General features: G+C 53.8%; 1 protein-coding gene across 2 annotated transcripts in view; it reads left to right on the top strand.

Annotated features, from left to right (window-relative positions):
* The window catches only part of tnfsf12 (TNF superfamily member 12), a 112,470-nt gene that overhangs the window by 50,516 nt on the left and 35,648 nt on the right, over positions 1–26,306 (top strand). Inside the window, exon 1 of one of the 2 annotated variants that reach the window (XM_072493319.1) lies at positions 21,347–21,674. The exons of the other annotated variant lie outside the window; for it this stretch is intronic. Coding sequence (XP_072349420.1) covers positions 21,498–21,674 — 177 coding nt within the window. The 5' untranslated portion in view covers positions 21,347–21,497. Of the gene's footprint in view, positions 1–21,346; positions 21,675–26,306 lie in introns of those variants that run through there. 2 annotated transcript variants of the gene reach the window in all.

Raw genomic sequence — 26,306 nt, 5'->3', positions numbered from 1 at the left:
GAGTGCGTCGGTATTTACAGGGTGTCCCCGGGGAGTGTGTCAGTATTTACAGGGGGTCCCCAGGGAGTGTGTCAGTATTTACATGGGTTCCCCGGGGAGAGTGTGTCAGCATTTACAGGGGGGGGCCCAGAGGAGTGTGTCAGTATTTAAAGGGGTTCCCCGGGGAGTGTGTCAGTATTTACAGGGAGTCTCCGGGGAGTGTGTCAGTATTTACAGGGAGTCTCCGGGGAGTGTGTCAGTATTTACAGGGGGTCCCCGGGGAGTTTGTCAGTATTTAAAGGGGGGTCCCCGGGGAGTGTGTCAGTATTTACAGGGGGTCCCCGGGGAGTGTGTCAGTATTTACAGGGGGGTCCCCCGGGGAGTGTGTCAGTATTTACAGGGGTCGCCGGGGAGTGTGTCAGTATTTACAGGGGGGTCCCCCGGGGAGTGTGTCAGTATTTACAGGGGGTCCCCGGGGAGTGTGTCAGTATTTACAGGGGGGTCCCCGGGGAGTGTGACAGTTTTTCCAGCGGGTCCCCGGGGAGAGTGTCAGTATTTACAGGTGGGTCACCGGGGAGTTGAGTATAAGAATTGGCAAGTCATGTTGCAGCTGTATAGAACCTTAGTTAGGCCACACTTGGAGTATAGTGTTCAATTCTGGTCGCCACACTACCAGAAGGATGTGGAGGCTTTAGAGAGGGTGCAGAAGAGATTTACCAGAATGTTGCCTGGTATGGAGGGCATAAGCTATGAGGAGCGATTGAATAAACTCGGTTTGTTCTCACTGGAACGAAGGAGGTTGAGGGGCGACCTGATAGAGGTATACAAAATTATGAGGGGCATAGACAGAGTGGATAGTCAGAGGCTTTTCCCCAGGGTAGAGGGGTCAATTACTAGGGGGCATAGGTTTAAGGTGAGAGGGGCAAAGTTTAGAGTAGATGTACGAGGCAAGTTTTTTACGCAGAGGGTAGTGGGTGCCTGGAACTCACTACCGGAGGAGGTAGTGGAAGCAGGGACGATAGGGACATTTAAGGGGCATCTTGACAAATATATGAATAGGATGGGAATAGAAGGATACGGACCCAGGAAGTGTAGAAGATTGTAGTTTAGTCGGGCAGTATGGTCGGCACGGGCTTGGAGGGCCGAAGGGCCTGTTCCTGTGCTGTACATTTCTTTGTTCTTTGTTCTTTGTTCTTTGAGTGTGTCAGTATTTACAGGGGGTCGCTGGGGAGTGTGTCAGTATTTACAGGGGGGTCCCCCGCGGTGTGTGTCAGTATTTACAGGGGGTCCCCGGGGAGTGTGTCAGTATTTACAGGGGGGTCCCCGGGGAGTGTGAAACTTTTTCCAGCGGGTCCCCGGGGAGAGTATCAGTATTTACAGGGGATCCCCGGGGAGGGTGTCAGTATTTACAGGGGGTTCCCCGGGGAGGGTGTCAGTATTTACAGGGGGTCCCCGAGGAGTGTGTCAGTATTTACAGGGGGGTCCCCGGGGAGTGTGTCCCCGGGGGACCCCCCTGTAAATACTGACACACTCCCCCCGGGGACCCCCTGTAAATACTGACACACTCCCCGTGTTCCCGGGGAGGGTGTCAGTATTTACAGGGGGGTCCCCGGGGAGTCTGTCAGTATTTACAGGGGATCCCCGGGGAGTGTGTCAGTATTTACAGGGGGTCCCCGGGGAGTGTGTCAGTATTTACAGGGGATCCCCGGGGAGTGTGTCAGTATTTACAGGGGGGTCCCCGGGGAGTGTGTCAGTATTTACAGGGGGGTCCCCGGGGAGTGTGTCAGTATTTACAGGGGGTCCCCGGGGAGTGTGTCAGTATTTACAGGGGGTCCCCCGCGGAGTGTGTCAGTATTTACAGGGGGTCCCCGGGGAGTGTGCCAGTATTTACAGGGGGGTCCCCGGGGAGTGTGTCAGTATTTACAGGGGGTCCCTGCGGAGTGTGTCAATATTTACAGAGGGTCCCTGGGGAGTGTGTCAGTATTTACAGGGGGTCCCCAGGGACTGTGTCAGTATTTACAGGGGGTCCCTGGGGAGTGTGTCAGTATTTACAGGGGGTCCCCGGGGAGTGCGTCAGTATTTACAGGGGGGTCCCCGGGGAGTGTGTCAGTATTTACAGGGGGGTCCCCGGGGAGTGTGTCAGTATTTACACGGGGTCCCGGGGAACGTGTCTGTCTTTACAGGGGGGTCCCCGGGGAGTGTGTCAGTATTTATAGGGGGTCCCCGGGGAGTGTGTCAGTATTTACAGGGGGGTCCCCGGGGAGGGTGTCAGTATTTACAGGGGGTCCCCGAGGAGTGTGTCAGTATTTACAGGGGGTCCCCGGGGAGTGTGTCAGTATTTACAGGGGGTCCCCGGGGAGTGTGTCAGTATTTACAGGAGGGTCCCCGGGGAGTGTGTCAGTATTTACAGGGGGTCCCCGGGGAGTGTGTCAGTATTTACAGGGGGTCCCCGGGAGTGTGTCAGTATTTACAGGGGTCCTCGGGGAGTGTGTCAGTATTTACAGGGGGTCACCGGGGAGTGTGTCAGTATTTACAGGGGGGTCCCCGGGGAGTGTGTCAGTATTTACAGGGGGTCCCCGGGGAGTGTGTCAGTATTTACAGGGGGTCCCCGGGGAGTGTGTCAGTATTTACAGGGGGTCCCCAGGGAGTGTGTCAGTATTTACAGGGGAGTCCCCGGGGAGTGTGTCAGTATTTACAGGGAGTCCCCGGGGTGTGTGTCAGTATTTACAGAGGGTCCCCGGGGAGTCTGTCAGTATTTTCAGGGGGGCTCCGGGGAGTGTGTCAGTATTTACAGGGGGTCCCTGGGGAGTGTGTCAGTATTTACAGGGGGTCCCCGGGGAGTGTGTCAGTGTTTCCAGGGTGGTTCCCCGGGGAGTGTGTCAGTATTTACAGGGGGTCCCCGGGGAGTGTGTCAGTATGTACAGGGGGTCCCCGGGGAGTGTGTCAGTATTTACAGGGGGGTCACCCGGGGAATGTGTCAGTATTTACAGGGGGTCCCCGGGGAGTGTGTCAGTATTTACAGGGGGCGTCCCCGGGGAGTGTGACAGTTTTTCCAGGTGGTCCCCGGGGAGTGTGTCAGTATTTACAGGGGGGTCCCCGGGGGAGTGTGTCTGTATTTACGGGGGTCCCCGGGGAGTGTGTCAGTATTTACAGGGGGTCCCTGGGGAGTGTGTCAGTATTTATAGGGGGTCCCCGGGGAGTGTGTCAGTATTTACAGGGGGTCCCTGGGGAGTGTGTCAGTATTTACAGGGGGTCCCCGGGGAGTGTGTCAGTATTTACAGGGGGTCCCCGGGAGTGTGTCAGTATTTACAGGGGGAACCCCGGGGAGCGTGTCAGTATTTACAGGGTGTCCCTGGGGAGTGTGTCAGTATTTCCAGGGGGTCCCCGGGGAGTGTGACAGTATTTACAGGGGGGACCCCGGGGAGTGTGTCAGTATTTACAGGGAGTCTCTGGGGAGTGTGTCAGTATTTACAGGGAGTCTCTGGGGAGTGTGTCACTATTTACAGGGGGTCCCCAGGGAGTGTGTCAGTATTTACAGGGGGTCCCCAGGGAGTGTGTCAGTATTTACAGGGTTCCCCGGGGAGTGTGTCAGTATTTACAGGGGGTCCCCGGGGGAGTGTGTTAGTATTTACAGGGGGTCCCCGGGGAGTGTGACAGTATTTACAGGGGGTCCCCGGGCAGTGTGTCAGTATTTACAGGGGGTCCCCAGGGGAGTGTGTCAGTATTTACAGGGGGTCCCCGGGGAGTGTGTCAGTATTTACAGGGGATTCCCCGGGGGAGTGTGTCAGTATTTACAGGGGGTCCCCGGGGGAGTGTGTCAGTATTTACAGGGGGACCCCGGGGAGTGTGTCAGTATTTACAAGGGGTCCCCGGGGGAGTGTGTCAGTATTTACAGGGGGTCCCCGGGGAGTGTGTCAGTATTTACAGGGGGGTCCCGGGGGAGTGTGTCAGTATTTAGAGGGGGTCCCCGGGGAGAATGTCAGTATTTACAGGGTCTCTCCGGGGGAGTATGTCCGTATTTACAGGGGGGTCCCCAGGCAGAGTGTCAGTATTTACAGGGGGTCCCCGGGGAGTGTGTCAGTATTTACAGCGGGTCCCCGGGGAGTGTGTCAGTATTTACTGGGGGCCCCAGTGGAGTGTGTCAGTATTTAGAAGGGGGGCCCGGGGAGTGTGTCAGTATTTACAGGGTGTCCCCGGGGAGTGTGTCAGTATTTACAGGGGGTTTCCGGGGAGTGTGTCAGTATTTACAGGGTGGTCCCCAGGGTGTGTGTCAGTATTTACAGGGGGGGTCCCCGCGGAGTGTGTCGGTATTTACAGGGTGTCCCCGGGGAGTGTGTCAGTATTTACAGGGAGTCCCCAGGGAGTGTGTCAGTATTTACATGGGTTCCCCGGGGAGAGTGTGTCAGCATTTACAGGGGGGGCCCCAGAGGAGTGTGTCAGTATTTACAGGGGGTCCCCGGGGAGTGTGTCAGTATTTACAGGGAGTCTCCGGGGAGTGTGTCAGTATTTACAGGGTGTCCCCGGGGAGTGTGTCAGTATTTACAGGGGGTCCCCGGGGAGTGTGTCAGTATTTACAGTGGGGTCCCCCGGGGAGTGTGACAGTTTTTCCAGGGGGTCCCCGGGGTGAGTGTCAGTATTTACAGGGGGGTCCCCGGGGGAGTGTGTCAGTATTTACAGGGGGGGTCCCCGGGGAGTGAGTCAGTATTTACAGAGGGGTCCCCGGGGAGTGTGTCAGTATTTACAGGGGGGTCCCCGGGGAGTGTGTCAGTATTTACAGGGGGGTCCCCCGCGGAGTGTGACAGGATTTACAGGGGGTCCCCGGGGAGTGTGTCAGTATTTACAGGGGGTTCCCCCGCGGAGTGTGACAGTATTTACAGGGGGTCCCCGGGTAGTGTGTCAGTATTTACAGGGAGTCTCCGGAGAGTGTGTCAGTATTTACAGGGGGTCCCGGTGGAATGTGTCAGTATTTACAGGGGGTCCCCGGGGAGTGTGTCAGTATATACAGGGGGTTCCCGGGGAGTGTGTCAGTATTTACAGGGAGTCTCCGGAGAGTGTGTCAGTATTTACAGGGGGTCCCCGGGGGAGTGTGTCAGTATTTTCAGGGGGTTCCCCGGAGAGTGTCAGTATTTATAGGGGGTCCCCAGGGAATGTGTCAGTATTTACAGGGGGTCCCCGGGGAGAGTGTCAGTATTTACAGGGGTGTCCCCGGGAGAGTGTGTCAGTATTTACAGGTGGGTCACCGGGGGAGTGTGTCAGTATTTACAGGTGGGTCCCCGGGGAGCGTGTCTGTATTTACAGGGAGTCCCCCGGGATTGTGTCAGTATTTACAGGGGGGTCCCTGGGGAGTGTCAGTATTTACAGGGGTTCCCCGGGGAGTGTGTCAGTATTTACAGGGGGTCCCCGGGGAGCGTGTCTGTATTTACAGGGGGGTCTCCGGGGAGTGTGTCAGTATTTACAGGGGGTCCCCGGGGAGTGTGTCAGTATTTACAGGAGGTCTCCGGGGAGTGTGTCAGTATTTACAGGAGGTCTCCGGGGAGTGTGTCAGTATTTACAGGGGGGGTCCCCGGGGAGTGAGTCAGTATTTACAGAGGGGTCCCCGGGGAGTGTGTCAGTATTTACAGGGGCGTCCCCGGGGAGTGTGTCAGTATTTACAGAGTGGTCCCCGGGGAGTGTGTCAGTATTTACAGGGGGGGTCCCCGGGGAGTGAGTCAGTATTTACAGAGGGGTCCCCGGGGAGTGTGTCAGTATTTACAGGGGGATCCCCGGGGAGTGTGTCAGTATTTACAAGGGGGGTCCCCGGGGAATGAGTCAGTATTTACAGGGGGTCCCCGGGGAGTGTGTCAGTATTTACAGGGGATCCCAGGGGGAGTGTGTCAGTATTTACAGGGGGTCCCCGGGGAGTGTGTCAGTATTTACAGGGGGGTTCCTGGGGAGTGTGTCAGTATTTACAGGGTGTACCCGGGGAGTGAGTCAGTATTTACAGGGGGTCCCCGGGGAGTGTGTCAGTATTTACAGGGGGTCCCAGGGGGAGTATGTCAGTATTTACAGGGGGTCCCCGGGGCGAGTGTCAGTATTTACAGGGGGTCCCCGGGGAGTGTGTCAGTATTTACAGGGGGGTCCCCGGGGAGTGTGTCAGTATTTACAGGGGGTCCCCGGGGAGTGTGTCAGTATTTACAGGGGGTTCCCCCGCGGAGTGTGACAGTATTTACAGGGGGTCCCCGGGTAGTGTGTCAGTATTTACAGGGAGTCTCCGGAGAGTGTGTCAGTATTTACAGGGGGTCCCGGTGGAATGTGTCAGTATTTACAGGGGGTCCCCGGGGAGTGTGTCAGTATATACAGGGGGTTCCCGGGGAGTGTGTCAGTATTTACAGGGAGTCTCCGGAGAGTGTGTCAGTATTTACAGGGGGTCCCCGGGGGAGTGTGTCAGTATTTTCAGGGGGTTCCCCGGAGAGTGTCAGTATTTATAGGGGGTCCCCAGGGAATGTGTCAGTATTTACAGGGGGTCCCCGGGGAGAGTGTCAGTATTTACAGGGGTGTCCCCGGGAGAGTGTGTCAGTATTTACAGGTGGGTCACCGGGGGAGTGTGTCAGTATTTACAGGTGGGTCCCCGGGGAGTGTGTCTGTATTTACAGGGAGTCCCCCGGGATTGTGTCAGTATTTACAGGGGGGTCCCTGGGGAGTGTCAGTATTTACAGGGGTTCCCCGGGGAGTGTGTCAGTATTTACAGGGGGTCCCCGGGGAGCGTGTCTGTATTTACAGGGGGGTCTCCGGGGAGTGTGTCAGTATTTACAGGGGGTCCCCGGGGAGTGTGTCAGTATTTACAGGAGGTCTCCGGGGAGTGTGTCAGTATTTACAGGAGGTCTCCGGGGAGTGTGTCAGTATTTACAGGGGGGGTCCCCGGGGAGTGTGTCAGTATTTACAGAGTGGTCCCCGGGGAGTGTGTCAGTATTTACAGGGGGGGTCCCCAGGGAGTGAGTCAGTATTTACAGAGGGGTCCCCGGGGAGTGTGTCAGTATTTACAGGGGGATCCCCGGGGAGTGTGTCAGTATTTACAAGGGGGGTCCCCGGGGAATGAGTCAGTATTTACAGGGGGTCCCCGGGGAGTGTGTCAGTATTTACAGGGGATCCCAGGGGGAGTGTGTCAGTATTTACAGGGGGTCCCCGGGGAGTGTGTCAGTATTTACAGGGGGGTTCCTGGGGAGTGTGTCAGTATTTACAGGGTGTACCCGGGGAGTGAGTCAGTATTTACAGGGGGTCCCCGGGGAGTGTGTCAGTATTTACAGGGGGTCCCAGGGGGAGTGTGTCAGTATTTACAGGGGGTCCCCGGGGCGAGTGTCAGTATTTACAGGGGGTCCCCGGGGAGTGTGTCAGTATTTACAGGGGGGTCCCCGGGGAGTGTGTCAGTATTTACAGGGGGTCCCCGGGGAGTGTGTCAGTATTTACAGGGGGGTTCCTGGGGAGTGTGTCCGTATTTACAGGGTGTACCCGGGGGAGTGTGTCAGTATTTACAGGGGGTCCCCGGGGAGTGTGTCAGTATTTACAGGGGGTCCCCGGGGTGTGTGTCAGTATTTACAGGGGGGTCCCCGGGGTGTGTGTCAGTATTTACAGGCGGTCCCCGGGGAGTGTGTCAGTATTTACAGGCTGTCCCCGGGGAGTGTGTCAGTATTTACCGGGGGTCCCCGGGGGTGTGTCAGTATTTACAGGGAGTACCCGGGGAGTGTGTCAGTATTTACAGGGGGTCCATGGGCAGTGTGTCAGTATTTACAGGGGGTCCATGGAGAGTGTGTCAGTATTTATAGGGGGTCCCCGGGGAGTGTGTCAGTATTTACAGGGGGTCCCTGGGGAGTGTGTCAGTATTTACAGGGGGTCCATGGGGAGTGTGTCAGTATTTACAGGGGGTCTCTGGGGAGTGTGTCAGTATTTACAGGGGGTCCATGGGGACTGTGTCAGTATTTACAGGGGGTCCCTGGGGAGTGTGTCAGTATTTACAGGGGGTCCATGGGGAGTGTGTCAGTATTTACAGGGGGTCCCGGGGGAGTGTGTCAGTATTTACAGGGGGTCCCCGGGTGTGTGTCAGTATTTACAAGGGGGTCCCCGGGGAGTGTGACAGTGTTTACAGGGGGGTCCCCGGGGGAGTGTGACAGTGTTTACAGTGGGGTCCCCGGGGAGTGTGTCAGTATTTACTGGGGATACCCGGGGGAGTGTGTCAGTATTTACAGGGGGACTGCGCATCAAAGTGGGGAGCGTCACGAATGTTTCCATTTTCTTGCGCCGGTCAACCGTTTGCAACGGCTTGACTATTCGACTGTAGGGGACCTCGCAGCTTCGTCCGATACCCTCCCTTGCCCGACACACGAAGCTTCCGATCGGGGGAACGGGGGTGGGTAGGTCTTGGCTTGGTCCCTCCTCACCCCCACACCCACCTCCCCCCAACTCCGACATCGCCATGGGTTTGAGTGCCGCTATCAAATCCCGTCTTCGCCTTCTCTGCCCCATGTAGAGCGACGCTGGCATCTCCAGTCCCTCCAAGTAATTAAATATTTTCATCCTGGTGACTATTCCAGTAAATCCCGCTGAGCCTAGGCTTCCTGAAGTGTCGTGCCCAGAATTAGACGTGATGCTCCACCTTGAGGTTAGAACCAGAGTTATAAAGGGTTTAACACAGCACCCCCTCGGTTGCAGTTCTGAAAAGGATTCAGGGTCTTCTCTTCCAGGAGCTGAGGGGCTTAAGCTGCGCCCGTGTGGAGAATACCGAGCTTCGGGAGCATTCGGACGAGGCAATGAATAGAGCAATAGTTCACATTCTGGAACCCGTCCCCGGGATCGTGCTTTTCGAAAAGGACGAGAATAAATGGGAGTTACTGCGGATGCTGTGGTTCAGAACGAGAAACAGAAAACGCTGGAAAATCCCGGCAGTCCAAGCAGCGTTTGTGACGAGAGAGAGAGAGAAACACAATTTAATGTTTCGGGTCCGGGTGACTCCTCTTGAGGACTGGAGACACTTCGAGGGAGAGTAACTGGAAGGCCAACGCTAAAGAAAATCTCACACCGAGGGAAGAAATTATTTCCCAAGAGGAACAGGAAGGGGCCAATCGGCCCCTCGAGCTTTCTCTGCTGTTCAGTAAGATCAAGTCTTACAGCACCAGGTTAAAGTCCAACAGGTTTGTTTCGATGTCACTAGCTTTCGGAGCGCAGCCCCTTTGATTCACCTGAGGAAGGAGCAGCGCTCCGAAAGCTAGTGATTTGAAACTAACCTGTTGGACTTTAACCTGGTGTTGTAAGACTTCTTACTGTGCCCACCCCAGTCCAACGCCGGCATCTCCACATCATCAGTAAGATCAACGGGGGTCCGATTCCAGTCTCTCCACTTCCCCGCCTGTTCAACATTAACCCTCGACGCCCCCCTCGTCAATCAAAAATCAGTCTAATTCAGCCTCAAATATATTCAGTGACGTCAGTCTACACTGTTCTCTGGGGGAAAGAATACTAAACACGAACGACCCTCCGAGAGACTAAATTGCTCCTCATTCCCGTCTTCAGTGGGAGACCCCCTCACATTGAAACTGTTTCCCCCTTGTAGATTCCCCATCAGCAGAAACATCCTCGTGGCATCTACCCTGTCGAGCCCCTCCCCCCACCCCCACCTCAGAATCTTACACCCTTCACCAAGATCATCTCTCATTCTGTAAATGGATACAGGTCTGATGCGCGATCAATTACAATCAAAGACGAGGTTGTAACATAACTGAAGGCTTTAATCGACTAGAACTGTTCCCCAGCAGCTTCGGTACTGAAAGTGAGGGCTGCTGGGACGGCACCGGTTCTTATACCCCGCCTGTCAAGGCGGAGCTACATACCAGCAGCCAATGGTAAACTCCTAGGTTTAACCAATGGTCTTCGGCCTCTTGGGTACTGTAATACCTGATAATACCACAAGGCCCAACCTGCTGAAACCTTCCCTCATAAGACCTCCCTCCCTTCATCGCAGGAATCAGCCCAGTTGAACCTTGTCTGAATGGCTTCCAATGGAGGTGCTGCCTCCTCAAATAAGGAGGCCAGAACCGCACACCGTCCGAAACAGGAGGAGTGGGCGGTGCAGCGGTGTGGAGGCCGCGGTCGTGATGAATGGCGGGGCAACTCGATGGGCCGAATGGCCTACCCCTGTGCCTTATGGCCCGTATTACACCCGGTGATCGCCCAAGACTGGCAAAGATCTCACCCAGGACCACTGAGTGTTTTGCAACTGTTGCTGTATCCAAACAGGGTTTGTAGAAACTGGACTTTCTATCCATCATTAATGCCCCCAGAGAGTCAACAGTGGAATGTCGACTGTGCCAGAACAAGATTTTATAGAATAGAATTTACAGTGCAGAAGGAGGCCATTCGGCCCATCGAGTCTGCACCGGCTCTTGGAAAGAGCACCCTATCCGAGGTCCACACCTCTACCCTTTCCCCATAACCCAGTAACCCCACCCAACACTAATGGCAATTTTGGACACTAAGGGCAATTTATCATGGCCAATCCACCTAACCTGCACATCTTTGGACTGTGGGAGGAAACCGGAGCACCCGGAGGAAACCCACGCACACACGGGGAGGATGTGCAGACTCCGCACAGACAGTGACCCAAGCCGGAATCGAACCCGGGACCCTGGAGCTGTGAAGCAATTGTGCTATCCACAAGGCTACCGTGCTGCCCATGGGTGAATAATTTCAACATGGGTGAATAATTTACCAATGTGGCAGGACATCAGGATCGCTGCTATTGCCAAATAAGAGAACTTGGCTATACATTCTTTCAGGATGCGGGCCGGTATTGTTGCCCATCCCTAATTGCCCTTGGAGAAGGCGGTGGGGGAGCCGCCTTCTTGAGCCGCTGCAGTCCCTATGGTGTAGGTACACCCACTGTGCTGTTAGGGAGGGAGTTCCAGGATGTTTCCCCAGCGACAGTGAAGGAACGGCCGATATATTTCCCAGTCGGGGTGGGGAGTGACTCGGAGGGGAACCTCCAGGTGGTGGGGTCCCCAGGTATCTGCTGCTCTTGTCCTTCTAGATGGTAGAGGCCGTGGGTTTGAAAGGTGCTGCCTGAGGAGCCTTGGTGAGTTGCTGCAGTGCATCTTGTAGACGGTACGCACGGCTGCCACTGTGCGTCGGTGGTGGGGGGAGTGAATGTTTGTGGAAGGGGAGCAATCAAGCGGGGCTGCTTTGCCCTGGATGGTGTCGAGCTTCTTGAGTGTTGTCGGAGCTGCGCTCATCCAGGCAAGTGGAGAGTATTCCATCACACTCCTGACTTGTTCCTTCTAGATGTGGGACAGGTTTTGGGGAGTCAGGGGGTGAGTTACCCGCCGTAGGATTCCTAGCCTTTGACCTGCCGTGGTAGCTACAGTTTCTGATCAATGGTAACCCCCAGGATGTTGATTGTGGGAGATTCAGCGAAGGTAATAATAATAATCGCTTATTGTCACAAGTAGGCTTCAACAAAGTTCCTGTGAAAAGCCCCTAGTCGCCACATTCCGGCGCCTGTTCGGGGAGGCCGGTACAGGAATTGAACCCGTGCTGCTGGTCTTGAGTTCTGCATTACAAGCCGGCTGTTTAGCCCACTGTGCTAAACCAGCCCCTAAATGCCGCTGAATGTCGAGGTGAGATAGTCAGATCCTCTCTTGTAGGGGATGGTCATTGCCTGACACTTGTGTGGCGCGAATGTAACTTGCCTCTTGTCAGCCCCGAGCCTGGATATTGTCCGGGTCTTGCTGCATTTGGACAGGGACTGATTCAGTATCTGAGGAGTCGCGAATGGTGATGAACATTGTGCAGTCATCCGCGAACATCCCCACTTCTGACCTTCTGCTGGAAGGGAGGTGATTGATGAAGCAGCTGAAGATGGTTGGGCCGAGGACACTACCCTGAGGAACTCCTGCAGTGATGTCCTGGAGCTGAGATGATTAACCTCCAACCACCACAACCATCTCGCCCAGGAAGGAAGAGGTCAGGGCCTATTCTGAACTCAGCCTGGCCCTGAGTTCCACTGACTTCAATTTTGCTGAGAACCGTTCGCTCGCAAACAGGGCTGACGAATAAACTTTGAACGATGACTGGTCAAAAATAACGGGCATCGATTTGGGCCAGGCCGAGGTCAAAATGGGTCCTGACCTCTTCCTTCCTGGGTTGCAAGACACGTGAAGCCCAGAAATGCCGTTGCGAAGAACTGCTTCTGACAATCAGAGACAGCCCTGGCAAAGGCCAGCAAGAAGGTGAAGAGGAGATTGGTCGGAGGGGATTAAAACGCGGCGAGTTCAGGTGGAGCCAAGGTTCAATTCCCAATGGCTGAAGAGTGGGTAACCGGGGGGGAACCAGGTTGAAACCAGAGACGACGTGAGAAAAAACGTTTTGTTTCCGCGAGCGGTTTGGATTTGGGAAGCATGGCCTGATGGGGGCAGCGGACACCGATAGAATAGTAACTTTACCAAAGTCTCACAGCAACCAAAGTCTTACAACAACCTCCCCCCCCCCCCCGACATAAAACAATTCTCTTTGTCTCTGTCATCAATGGCGACCCCCTAATTTTAGTGCCCCCTTACTGGCGGATATTTGGAAAGAGCGAGGGAGTGGGAACGAACTGGATTGCTCTAGGAGGAAACTGGACGGGCTGAATGGCCTCCCTCGATGCTGTACTACCCGATGACCCTGTGTTGTTTCGGATGCGAGGTAGGCCTCGCCATGCAGTTGATAGGAAGCATCTGTTGGGGCCACAACCACATCCTTCACGAGAACAAGAAGATAAATCTGCTTTCCGACTCAAAGGTAGGAACCGACTGCGGACCCCACAGGTCAGGCGGCGTCTGCGGAGAGAGAGAGGGAGGGCGGAAACCCAGCCGCGTTGACGTTCTAGGGGCAGGTTGGCCTGGCCACGAAAGGGCTGGATGGAGGAGGCCCGGTTCTGCACCGACTACAGTGCCAGCGAAAAGAGGGCAGCACCCAAAAAAAAAAAGAGAGAGGTCCGTGAGCGGGCGGAGAGAGCAGGATGAAATCGGAAGACGGAAAACTGGCGATAAATATTTAGGCTGAGAGAGATGTGTTGCCGAAGCTTTTCACCTCCCACTCATCAGGAGAAACCCACGAATGCCAAATCGAACGATCGTGACAATACTCGACAGGAGACAAGGGTGCCGATTGGTTGGCAAGTCAACTCTGATTGGCTGGGGTGTTGCCATGGAGAAAACAATGGGGAACTATAGCGCAACCGTCTCCCCCAACCCCCCCACCCCAAGATGAAGGCTCCCATAGCCAGGCAGCAGGGGAAGGTAGACGGAATTATTTTGACTGGACACACCAGAGTGGAATATTGGACTATTCCAATCCCGGTCATTCAGGGGGAGGCCACTCAGTCTGCAAGCCCTACCCCAGCCTTCCTGTCGCTCACCATTTAAACTCACCATCTCGCTCTCCTGCCCACATGTCCGTCATTGGCCCTCTACGATGTTCCAGTGACGCCCAGCGCAAACTGGAGGAACAGCACCTCATCTCCCGATGAGGCACGTTACAGCCTTCCGGACTCAACATTGAGTTCAACAACTTCAGACCAGGGACTACCTCCTCCACCTTCACCTCATTTTTAAACCAATTCCACCTCCCCGCAACACCCCCCCCCCCCACACACCTCGCTCACAGGGCCATCCGTCCATTGCTCTTAACACAATCTTCTATTTCCTTTGCGCTGCTATTAACACCATCTTTAGTCCTTACCAGTACCATTAACACTCTCTTTATCTTGTGTCCATGATACCATTGTCAACTCTCTCCTGAATTCAAAGTCCAATGATGTGCAGGTTAGGTGGATTGGCCATGCTAAATTGACCCTTAGTACCCAAAGGTTGGGAGGGGTTGCAGGAGGGGTCTTTCGAAGGGTTGGTGCGGACTTGATAGGCTGGATGGCCTCCTCTGCAGTGTAGGGATTCTGTGATTCCTCCCCTTTCCACCTCTCCTTTCAAATCCATCACCTTTCTCTCTCTCTGAAGAGCCACGCAGACGGGAAACATTAAACTCTGTTTCTCTCTTCACAGATGCTGTTAAGGCCGGCCACAGAAATGGATTGTCAGAGGGCGTCACCGCGGCGCAGTGGTTAGCACTGCTGCCTCACGGCGCCGAGGACCCGGGTTCGATCCCGGCCCCGGGTCACTGTCCGTGTGGAGTTTGCACATTCTCCCCGTGTCTGCGTGGGTCTCGCCCCCACAACCCAAAGATGTGCAGGTTAGGTGGATCGGCCGCGCTAAACTGCCCCTTCATTGGGAAAAGAAAATAATAATAAATGGTTCGCCTGGTCACCGTGGGATATTGCTACACGCTGATTTGGCAGATGCCTTTGCCCGCACTGTAACATCGATCGCACGTCAAAGATAATTCCTTGCACTGCAAAATACCCCGGGAGAATCATGAGGCCATGATACGATCCTTTAAAATTTTTGACAAAATGTTGCAGTGATTCACCGTGGCTAATTTATCAGCGGTGGGCATGACGTCAAGGTCAGTTTGAACAGTTACTGGAAACAGCCCTTAACACACAGACACTGAGACACATTAAACCATCTCTACTCTTGACCATCTCAAATTGTGCAAGGCAGGTCGAAGCTGGTACCTTCCAGTAGTGGAGGTCACGCAAGGTACGGGACGTAGAGATGCACTTTGTGTTGTCATTCAGTAACTGATCCAGCCATATAACTACTGTGGCTACCAGGGCAGGTCAGAGACTGGGAGAGTAACTCACCTCATCTACAAGGCACAAGTCAGGAGTGTGAGGGAATACTCTCCACTTGCCTGGATGAGCGCAGCTCCAACAACACTCAAGAAGCTCGACACCATCCAGGGCAAAGCAGCCCCGCTTGATTGCTCCCCCTTCCACAAACATTCACTCCCTCCCCCACCGACGCACAGTGGCAGCCGTGTGTACCGTCTACAAGATGCACTGCAGCAACTCCCTAAGGCCCCTTAGGCAGCACCTTCCAAATCCACGGCCTCTACCATCTAGAAGGACAAGAGCAGCAGATACCTGGGAACCCCACCACCCGGACTGTAGGGGTTCAAGAAGGCGGCTCACCCACCACCTTCTCGAGGACCAATTAGGGATGGGCAATAAATGCTGGGCCCAACCTGTGACACCTACATCCCGTGAATTAATGTTAAAAATTCAGTAACTTCAGGGAACAGATTATCGTCCATATAGAAGACAATTCGAAAGCAATCATTAAGTGTTATTGACTGGAGACTTCAATCTCTGAACCATTGCAGAGATAGCCTCCCCGAACAGGCGCCGGAATGTGGCGACTAGGGGCTTTTCACAGTAACTTCATTTGAAGCCTACTTGTGACAATAAGCGATTTACATTTAATTTCATTTCACTTGCTGGAAGCGACACACATTCATACACAGGGACCCATTCTTAAAACAATTGCATCATAGAGTCATGAGCTAGGTTCACCGATATCGCGGTCAAGTGTTGACTCCGGTGTCAAAACCGGCGCGAGCGACGCCGGCGTCAACAGGCCTCCAGGCCCAGTACTTCTCCTCAACTTCGGGGGCTACAACGGTGCTGCTCGCTGCTCCGGCCCCGAAAGCCGGCCATAACTATAGGCCAGTGAGCCTTACAACTGTTGTGGGAAAAGTCTTGGAAAGGTTTATAAGAGATAGGATGTATAATCATCTGGAAAGGAATAATTTGATTAGAGATAGTCAACACGGGTTCGTGAAGGGTAGGTCGTGCCACACAAACCTTATTGAGTTCTTTGAGAAGGTGACCAAACAGGTAGACGGGGGTAGAGCAGTTGATGTGGTGTATATGGATTTCAGTAAAGCGTTTGATAAGGTTCCCCACGGTAGGCTATTGCAGAAACCCGGCTTACTCACCCTTCCAACTTCTTCCATCGGGCAGGAGATACAGAAGTCTGAGAACACGCACGAACAGACTCAAAAACAGCTTCTTCCCCACTGTCACCAGACTCCTAAATGACCCTCTTATGGACTGACCTCATTAACACTACACCCTGTATGCTTCATCCGATGTCGGTGTTATGTAGTTACATTGTATATGTTGTGTTGCCCTATTATGTATTTTCTTTTATTCCCTTTTCTTCCCATGTACTTAATGATCTGTTGAGCTGCTCGCAGAAAAATACTTTTCACTGTACCTCGGTACACGTGACAATAAACAAATCCAATCTAATCCAAAATACAGAGGCATGGGATTGAGGGTGATTTAGCAGTTTGGATCAGAAATTGGCTAGCTGGAAGAAGACAAAGGGTGGTGGTTGATGGGAAATGTTCAGACTGGAGTCCAGTTACTAGTGGTGTACCACAAGGATCTGTTTCGGGGCCACTGTTGTTTGTCATTTTCATAAATGACCTGAAGGAGGGCGTAGAAGGATGGGTGAGTAAATTTGCAGATGACACTAAAGTCGGTGGAGTTGTGGACCGTGCGGACGGATGTTACAAGTTACAGAGGGACATAGATAAGCTGCAGAGCAGGGCTGAGAGGTGGCAAATGGAGTTTAATGCAGAAAAATGTGAGGTGATTCATTTTGGAAGGAATAACAGGAAGACAGAGTACTGCGTAAGATTCTTGGCAGTGTGGATGAGCAGAGAGATCTCGGTGTCCATGTACATAGATTGCCTGAAAGTTGCCACCCAGGTTGAGAGGGTTGTTAACAAGGCGTACGGTGTGTTAGCTTTTATTGGTAGAGGGATTGAGTTTCGGAGCCATGAGGCCATGTTGCAGCTGTACAAAACTCTGGTGCGGCCGCATTTGGAGTATTGCGTGCAATTCTGGTCGCCGCATCATAGGAAGGATGTGGAAGCATTGGAAAGGGTGCAGAGGAGATTTACCAGAATGCTGCCTGGTATGCAGGGAAGATCTTATGAGGAAAGGCTGAGGGACTTGAGGCTGTTTTCGTTAGAGCGAAGAAGGTTAAGAGGTGACTTAATTGAGGCATACAAGATGATCAGAGGATTGGATAGGGTGGACAGTGAGAGCCTTTTTCCTCGGATGGTGGTGTCTAGCACGAGGGGACATAGCTTTAAATTGAGGGGAGATAGATATAGGACAGATGTCAAAGGTAGGTTCTTTACTCAGAGAGTAGTAAGGGCGTGGAATGCCCTGCCTGCAACAGTAGTGGACTCGCCAACACTAAGGGCATTCAAATGGTCATTGGATAGACATATGGATGATAAGGGAATAGTGCAGATGGGCTTTAGAGTGGTTTCACAGGTCGGCGCAACATCGAGGGCCGAAGGGCCTGTACTGCGCTGTCATGTCCTATGTTCTATACACAGCCGGGGGGGGGGGGTCCGCGCCTGCGCCCAACGGCCGTCTCCATGCCGGCCCCCAGGATAATGGCGGAATCCTAAAAGGGCCCGGCGCAGAGGAACATAGGCCCCCCCCCCACCCCCGGAATGAGCACGCCCACCGATTGGTAGCCCCCGATCGCGGGCCTGGCCACCGTGGAGGCCCCCCCCACCACCCCGGACTCAGATCCCCCCGCACCCCCCTCCCCACCAGGACAGCCCCCGCAGCCAGAACGCTGAGGTCCCACCGGGTGGGTCAAAATGTAAACCGCCCCGGCGGGACTTGGCGGAACCCGGCGCGTACTCGGCCCGTCGAGCAAGGGGAATCGCCGTGGGGGCCGCGGCGACCGCGTGTTGGAACGGCGTGCCGGGATTCTCCCCCCCTCCCCCGCCACAGCGATTCTCCGAGCCCGCACCCGGCCCTTATTGCACAAACCATCGAGCCTCGACCGGTTCTCCGTCAGGAAATTCAATTAGTCCCATTCTCCCTCCCCCACCTCCCGTTGTCTGCCAACAAAAGGAATTTGTTCCAGCCTCGAATTAGCCAGAGACTCGGGGAGCCTTTACTTCCCCGTTGCTTTCTCCACAGCAACCCTTAGGCCATTTCAACGTTACTTGCCAACCAATCAGCACTCTTTTCTCCTGGTGGTACAAATTGTTGCGGTTGTTTGAAATTTGGTATTCTTGCATTTGTCCTGATGCGTGCCAGATGAAAAACTTCGACAGCACGCACCTCTTTTCAACAAAACTTTGAAAAGCCTATGGCTGGTGGACATCTCAAAGGGGCAGCAATTGGCATGGGTGAGCTTCGCCTCTGCGTTGCTTGACACTGCTCCCTGTGACAGCGGAAGCTCCTGACTGGGTTCCCGTCGCCTTTTTTAGATTCAGAAAGCTCGTATTGACAGGATACCGGCGGTGAAATGGAGACATGGTGTGAAAGCTAACACCACCAGGCACTTTAACACTCAGCTAGGAACGACGGCAGATTCCCCAGCAAAATGCTGCCCTCGGTTCCCAACTCAGCTCCTTCCCGCAAGCTCCCCCCTCACCCACTTGCTTTCAAATACCAGCTCCTTGCATTTCCCACACTCTCTCGATTGCCAACACTTTCTGGAAGCAATTGCAGGGCTGCACCTGTTCTCTCGCTCCGTGTCAGATCAAATGGCAGCTCTGTGACACGGACCGATCCAGTGCACGCCACAGGAAGAGCCTGGCGTGAACTGGTGGGGAGTATGATCCACAGGGACTTGTGGAGAATGTGTTAGTGCTGATCCGCACATCAAGGGTGTGCGGAAAGGCAATGAAATGAAATGGAAATCGCTTATTGTTACAAGTAGGCTTCAAATGAAGTTACTGTGAAAAGCCCCTAGTCGCCACATTCCGGCGCCTGTTCGAGGAGGCTGGTACGGGATTTGAACCGTGCTGCTGGTCTGCTTTCAAAGCCAGCAATTTAGCCCTGTGCTAGGAAGATCCCGCGCTTATATCAAAACCACAACTTGCATTTACGTCAACCTGGATCTCAAGGTGGCAATCGTGGTGGTGGTGGTGGGGGGGGGTCATTGTCAGTCTTCTCTCCTCCGAAACTGACAGCAGATTCTGGGATCTACCCATGCGCGGCTAAATACAGCAAGCCAGAAGTTGCTACACTTTCCCATAGGGTGCGCTGTGGCGGCGTCCTTGACTGCACTGAATTCGAAATCACTGATCTGATGAAATCTTGCCTTTTTACCCTGTTGATCTTGTGTAAAATCACCTTCCAAAAGTTACACCTTGTTGAATGAAGTATAACCGCGTCTTTTCAATGGTGTATTAATTTCATCGTTAAAACTGGACAATCTTTCTGCTCTGGAACTCAAATTCTATATTTCTGTCAAATTTCTCTATGGTGACAGAAATTCCACATTTTTTAAATTAATACATTTGAAAAGAGTTTGTTTATTATATTTCAGCTTCAACCTTGATCCCATGTGTATGTCCCAATCATTTATTTCGCTCGCTGTAAAATTGAATTAAAAATTTAAAATAATCAACGCATTTTACCGCCTGGTTTGCTGCCTGTGGGGATACTGTGATGTGATTGGCTGCTTACACTGCTTGATACCATCATTGTTGCTGGATGCCTGGAGATCCTCTTGACTTGGCGCCAGATGCAAACAAAACATTTTGAAAGGTGAAACCCATGCCACAGAGAGCGCTAGGCTAAGTCATAGACTGGAATCGAATCACGAGTTCGAATAACTGGGAGCATGATACAGGCTGGAATCTAATTGAAGGTTTTGGGTGACTTGTACAGAATAACAGATACCTGGAAGTGAGATACAATCTGGAATCTAATCAAGGGGTTTGGGGTGGTTTATATAGAATAACAGATACCCGGGAGTGAGATACTGACTGGAATCTAATCGAGGGGTTCGGGTGGTTTATATATAGAATAACAGATATTCGGGAGTGAGTTACAGACTGGAATCTAATCGAGGGCTTCGGGGTGGTTTATATATAGAATTAACAGATACCCGGCAGTGAGTTACAGACTAGAATCTAAACGAGGGGCTGTTATAGAATAACTGATACCCGGGAGTGAGTTATTTTTGGCAGGAATAACAGCAAAAGGGATTATTATTTAAATGGTAAAATATTAAAACCTGCAGCTGTGCAGAGAGACCTGGGTGTACTAGTGCATGAGTCACAAAAAGTTGGTTTACAGGTGCAACAGGTGATAAAGAAGGTGAATGGAATTTTGTCCTTCATTGCTAGAGGGATGGAGTTTAAGACTAGGGAGGTTATGCTGCAATTGTATAAGGTGTTAGTGAGGCCACACCTGGAGTATTGTGTTCAGTTTTGGTCTCCTTACCTGAGAAAGGAGGTACTGGCGTTGGAAAATGAAATGAAATGAAAATCGCTTCTTGTCACAAGTAGGCTTCAATGAAGTTACTGTGAAAAGCCCCTAGTCGCCACATTCCGGCGCCTGTTCGGGGAGGCTGGTACAGGAATTGAACCGTGCTGCTGGCCTGCCTTGGTCTGCTTTCAAAGCCAGCGATTTAGCCCAGTGTGCTAAACCAGCCCAGAGGGAATGCAGAGGAGATTCACTAGGTTAATCCCAGAGCTGAAGGGGTTGGATTACGAGGTTGAGTAGACTGGGACTGTACTTGTTGGAATTCAGAAGGATGCAGGGGGATCTTATTGAAAAGTATAAAATTATGAAGGGAATAGATAGGATAGATACGGGCAGGTTGTTTCCACTGGCGGGTGAAAGCAGAACTAGGGGGCATAGCCTCAAAATGAGGGGAAGTAGATTTAGGACTGAGCTTAGGAGGAACATCTTCACTCAAAGGGTTGTGAATCTATGGAATTCCTTGCCCAGTGAAGCAGTTGAGACTCCTTCATTAAATGTTTTTAAGATAAAGATAGATAGTTTTTTGAAGAATAAAGGGATTAAGGGTTATGGCGTTCGGTCGGAAAGTGGAGCTGAGTCCAAAAAAGATCAGCCATGATCTCATTGAATGGCGGAGCAGGCTCGAGGGACCAGATGGCCTACTCCTGCTCCTAGTTCTTATGCTCACGTTGCTGTGATCGTGCTGTGCGCAGAATGGCTGCCCCGTGTCCAAAATTGCAAGTGACCACGCTTTTATAAAAAACACCTTGGCCAATCAGAGTTGACTTGCCAATGAACCAATCAGCACCCTTCCCCTCACTATGTCGTACAAATTGCTGTCCCCTTTGAAATTTGGCATTCCTGTATCTGTCCTGACCTGTGCAACATGCTTCCCCTTCAGAGTTGAGTTCATTGAATGTACAGCTGCCCCTGGAGGACATGGGAGGTGCTATATAAATGCAATTTCTTCCTTACCGTTTTGGATCTCTCCCCCCATCCCAATTCTCAACCCCCCCACCCCCCCCCCCCAAAAAAAAAGTGAAATCCTCCACCTATTCGACCAGCATCACCCTGAGGCGGAGCCGCTTTAAATGTTTGGCTATTTTTGAGAGAGATAGAAAAAAAGTCAATTTCCTGTTGGCAAAAAAACTCTGTCTTCCTGGTGTCGGGCAGCTACAATCAGATTGAAGGGGGAAGGGAAGGTGGTGGAGGAGATTTAAATGCAAAAACATTCTGAGCAAAGGCTCTTTCTCTGCAAGCTTCTTCCCTCCCACCAGCAGCAGCAGCAAGGGGGGGTGGGAGAGAGGTGGGCGGAATGGCCGTGGCGAGGAGGCTGAAGTTGCAGATACGCCTGGCTCCTCTGATGTTGCTGACAGCTCTAGCGATCTCCCTGGCCACCTTCAGCCTGGCTCTCGCAGCTCTGTCCTGGGTGGAGTGTCGCAGCCTCTCGCAGGCTCTCCAAGCTTGGCAGGACAACAGCGTCCAGCAGCAAGTAAGGAGGGGGCATGGGGGTGTTTGCAGGGAGGCAGATGAATTAATGCAAGCAGATATTGGCAAACAGAAAAACAAACCCGGCAGTTTTATTTCAATGCATGCAGAGGTCGGCGGAGGTTTCTTTTTAAAAAGTTTGCCTGCAGTGGAAGGTTTGCAAAAACTTTTTTTTTGTTTTTGCGACTGGTGTGTGTGTCATGTGTGCATGTCAGATTCCGCTGCTACTGGATTCCCTCTGCTCTGTTTAATGACATTGCTCAGATTTTGCGAATGTTTCCAGTGCTGCCTTCCCAGGAGCTAGTGCCAATATTGACTCAACTCTCGCTGTCTCTGTCTGTTTCTGCCTGTCTCTCTCTCTCTCTCTGCCTGTCTCTCTCTGCCTGCCTGTCTCTCTCTCTGCCTGCCTGTCTCTCTCTCTCTCTCTCTCTCCCTGCCTGTCTCTCTCTCTCCCTGCCTGTCTCTCTCTCTCCGCCTGCCTGTCTCTCTCTCTCTCTCTCCTCTCTGCCCGTCTCTCTCTCTCTCTCCTCTCTGCCTGTCTCTTTCTCTGTATGTCTCTCCGTTTCTCTCTCTCTGCCTGCCTCTCTCTCTCACACTCCGTCTCTCTCACTCCGTGTCTCTCTCTCTCTGCCTGTCTCTCTCTGTATCTTTCTCTACCTGTCTCTCTCGCTCTCCCTCTCTCTCGCTGCCTGTCTCTCTCTCTCTCTCTCTCTCTTTGCCTGTCTGTCTGCCTGTCTGTCTCTCTCTCCCTCTCTGCCTGTGTCTCTCTCTCTCTGTCTCTCTGTCTCTCGCTCTCTCTCTGTCTCTCTCCCTGTCTCTCGCTTTCTGTCTCTCTCTGTCTCTGTCTGTCTCTCTTTGTCTTGCCTGTGAAGCAGAGCTTGAAGATTTTGCAGGTTCCAAAAGTACCCACCCGAGGACAGAATCAAAGCTGGTGCTCCATTGATTCTGTAAGATCCCTAAAGTGCAGAAGGAGGCCATTCGGCCCATCGAGTCAGCACCCCGACCCTCTGAAAGCGCACCCAACCCAGATCCCCCCCATGTAATAAGAATCTTTATTGTCACAAGTAGGCTCACATTAACCCTGCAATGAAGTTACTGTAAAAGCCCCTAGTCCTGTGTGGCACCTGTTCGGGTACACTGAGGGAGAATTCAGAATGTCCAAATGGCCTAACAGCACGTCTTTCGGGACTTGTGGGAGGAAACTGGAGCGCCCGGAGGAAACCCACGCAGACACGGGGAGAACGTGCAGACTCCGCACAGACAGACACCTGAGGCGGGAATTGAACTCGGGTCCCTGGCGCTGTGAGGCAGCAGTGCTAATCCACTATGCCACGAGGTCAGGATGGCAGATTTCCTTCCCTCAAGGGCATTAGGGTTTTTACGACAATGGGACATGATCACCTTTAGACTTTTTCAATTCCAGATTTTTATTGAATTCAAATTTCACCATCTGCCCTGGTGGGATTCGAACCGGGTCCACAGGGCGGCACCCTGGGGTCTCTGGATTACTAGTCCAGCGACAGTAACACTGCACGATCGCCTCCCTGGTATCCATGGGCCAACGCCGACTATCCCCCAAGCCCCACTCCCTCCACGACCCGGACAAACGATTATCCGGTTCGTTCCGCCCTGTGGGATCCTGCTGTGCGCAGCTGCAGCGTTACCAACGGTGACTACGGTTCGAGGAAGCTGCGATGCCAGCTTCGGGAAACCCTGTCGGAGGCTGGGCGTTACGGCAGAAAATGCGACAAGTGCTTAATTTGCGACAAGTGGGCGGGATTGGGATTGGGTGCGAAGGTGCCTCGGGGGCGAGCTGAGGTTTGGCGATGCTGGCACCGAATGCTCCAGAGTGACGAACACCCCCCCCCCCCCCCTCCCCCATCCCCGCCAAGCCCTGGTGCATTGTGGAGTACCCTGGCCACACACACCACACACGCACGGGGAGAGACATGATGAACGAGCCCCCCCCCCCCCCCCCCCCACTCCCTTGCTCGTTCTATGAGTTCCCAATCCAGCGACGCCGCCACTGTAAAATTCTCACCTTTGTTTTCAACTTCCTCCGTGGCATCATCACCCCCCCCCCCCCTTTACCCTGGAGAGCCACCGTCTTAATACACGTTCGGTGTCAACCCCTCAGACCCCAGAGTCCGTGAGACAAATTCGGCCATTGACCGAATCCATGGATCCGGCGATCACGTTGGTTTGTGGATACACCCTGATCTTAGCAAGTGGCCACAAGCCAGTTTTAAATCTCGGAGGGACGCACTTTTCTCGGGCGCCGGTTGAGGTGGCTCGCTCATGAGGGCAGACCCTTGGCGAGAAGCAGGTGGGCAGTGATTTGGGGGGGGGGGGGGGCATCGCACTGTCGGAGGGGACCGGTTGGGTGTGCGGGGTTGGATATTGGCGGGTGAACCCGATGTTTGCAACTCTTGTACCACGGGCACAGACAGACGCCAGCAAAGGCAGGAACTGCTGACGGGGACAGCTTTCTAAACAGGACCTCTTGGCCCTGCTTATTGTTGGCGACCCATTCTGAAACCACTATCCACCCAGTGACGCAGTGATGTGGTGAATGTTCAACAAACTGCAGAGCAAAACATCGCTCGCTGCTGTCAGGAATCCAGACTAAACAGTGCACGTGGATACGATCCTCTTAGACAGGCACCCGGGCATGGAATACTCCCTCGGTACTGACCCTCTGACAGTGCGGCACTCCCTCAGTACCGACCCTCTGACAATGCGGCACTCCCTCAGTACCAACCCTCTGACAGTGCGGCACTCCCTCAGTACTGACCCTCTGACAGTGCGGCACTCCCTCAGTACCAACCCTCTGACAGTGCGGCACTCCCTCAGTACCAACCCTCTGACAGTGCGGCACTCCCTCACTACCAACCCTCTGACAGTGCGGCACTCCCTCAGTACTGACCCTATGACAGTGCAGCACTCCCTCAGTACTGACCCTATGACAGTGCGGCACTCCCTCAGTACTGACCCTCTGACAGTGCGGCACTCCCTCAGTACTGACCATCTGACCGTGCAGCACTCCCTCAGTACTGACCCTCTGACTCTGCAGCGCTCCCTCAGTACTGACACTATGACAGTGTGGCACTCCCTCAGTACTGACCCTCTGACATTGCAGCTCTCCCTTGGTACTGACCCTCTGACAGTGCGGCACTCCCTCAGTACTGACCCTCTGACAGTGCGGCACTCCCTCAGTACTGACCCTCTGACAGTGCGGCACTCCCTCAGTACTGACCCTCTGACAGTACGGCACTCGCTCAGTACTGACCCTCTGACAGTGCGGCACTCCCTCAGGACTGACCCCCTGACAGTGCAGCACTCCCTCAGTACTGACACCCTGACAGTGCGGCTCTCCCTCAGTACTGACCGTCTGACAGTGCGGCACTCCCTCGGCACTGACCCTCTGACAGTGCAGCACTCCCTCAGCACTGACCCCCTGACAGTGCGGCTCTCCCTCAGTACTGACCCTCTGACAGTGCCGCACTCCCTCAGTACTGACCCTCTGATAGTGCAGCACTCCCTCAGTACTGACCCTCTGACAGTGCGGCACTCCCTCAGCACTGACCCTCTGACAGTGCGGCACTCCCTCAGTACTGACCCTCCGACAGTGTGGCGCTCCCTCTGTACCAACCCTCTGACAGTGCGGCACTCCCTCAGTACCAACCCTCTGACAGTGCGGCACTCCCTCAGTACCAACCCTCTGACAGTGCGGCACTCCCTCAGTACTGACCCTATGACAGTGCAGCACTCCCTCAGTACCAACCCTCTGACAGTGCGGCACTCCCTCAGTACTGACCCTCTGACAGTGCGGCACTCCCTCAGTACTGACCATCTGACCGTGCAGCACTCCCTCAGTACTGACCCTCTGACTCTGCAGCGCTCCCTCAGTACTGACTCTATGACAGTGTGGCACTCCCTCAGTACTGACCCTCTGACATTGCAGCTCTCCCTCGGTACTGACCCTCTGACAGTGCGGCACTCCCTCAGTACTGACCCTCTGACAGTGCGGCACTCCCTCAGTACTGACCCTCTGACAGTGCGGCACTCCCTCAGTACTGACCCTCTGACAGTGCGGCACTCGCTCAGTACTGACCCTCTGACAGTGCGGCACTCCCTCAGGACTGACCCCCTGACAGTGCAGCACTCCCTCAGTACTGACACCCTGACAGTGCGGCTCTCCCTCAGTACTGACCGTCTGACAGTGCGGCACTCCCTCGGCACTGACCCTCTGACAGTGCAGCACTCCCTCAGCACTGACCCCCTGACAGTGCGGCTCTCCCTCAGTACTGACCCTCTGACAGTGCCGCACTCCCTCAGTACTGACCCTCTGACAGTGCAGCACTCCCTCAGTACTGACCCTCTGACAGTGCGGCACTCCCTCAGCACTGACCCTCTGACAGTGCAGCACTCCCTCAGCACTGACCCTCTGACAGTGCCGCACTCCCTCAGTACTGACCCTCTGACAGTGCAGCACTCCCTCAGTACTGACCCTCTGACAGTGCGGCACTCCCTCAGCACTGACCCTCTGACAGTGCAGCACTCCCTCAGCACTGACCCTCTGACAGTGCCGCACTCCCTCAGCACTGACCCCCTGACAGTGCCGCACTCCCTCAGT

This window comes from Scyliorhinus torazame, chromosome 31, assembly GCF_047496885.1.
Source record: "Scyliorhinus torazame isolate Kashiwa2021f chromosome 31, sScyTor2.1, whole genome shotgun sequence".
Lineage (NCBI taxonomy): Eukaryota > Metazoa > Chordata > Chondrichthyes > Carcharhiniformes > Scyliorhinidae > Scyliorhinus > Scyliorhinus torazame.
The sequence above is the reverse complement of the archived record's forward strand: the minus strand, read 5'-3'. Positions and strand labels throughout refer to the sequence as shown.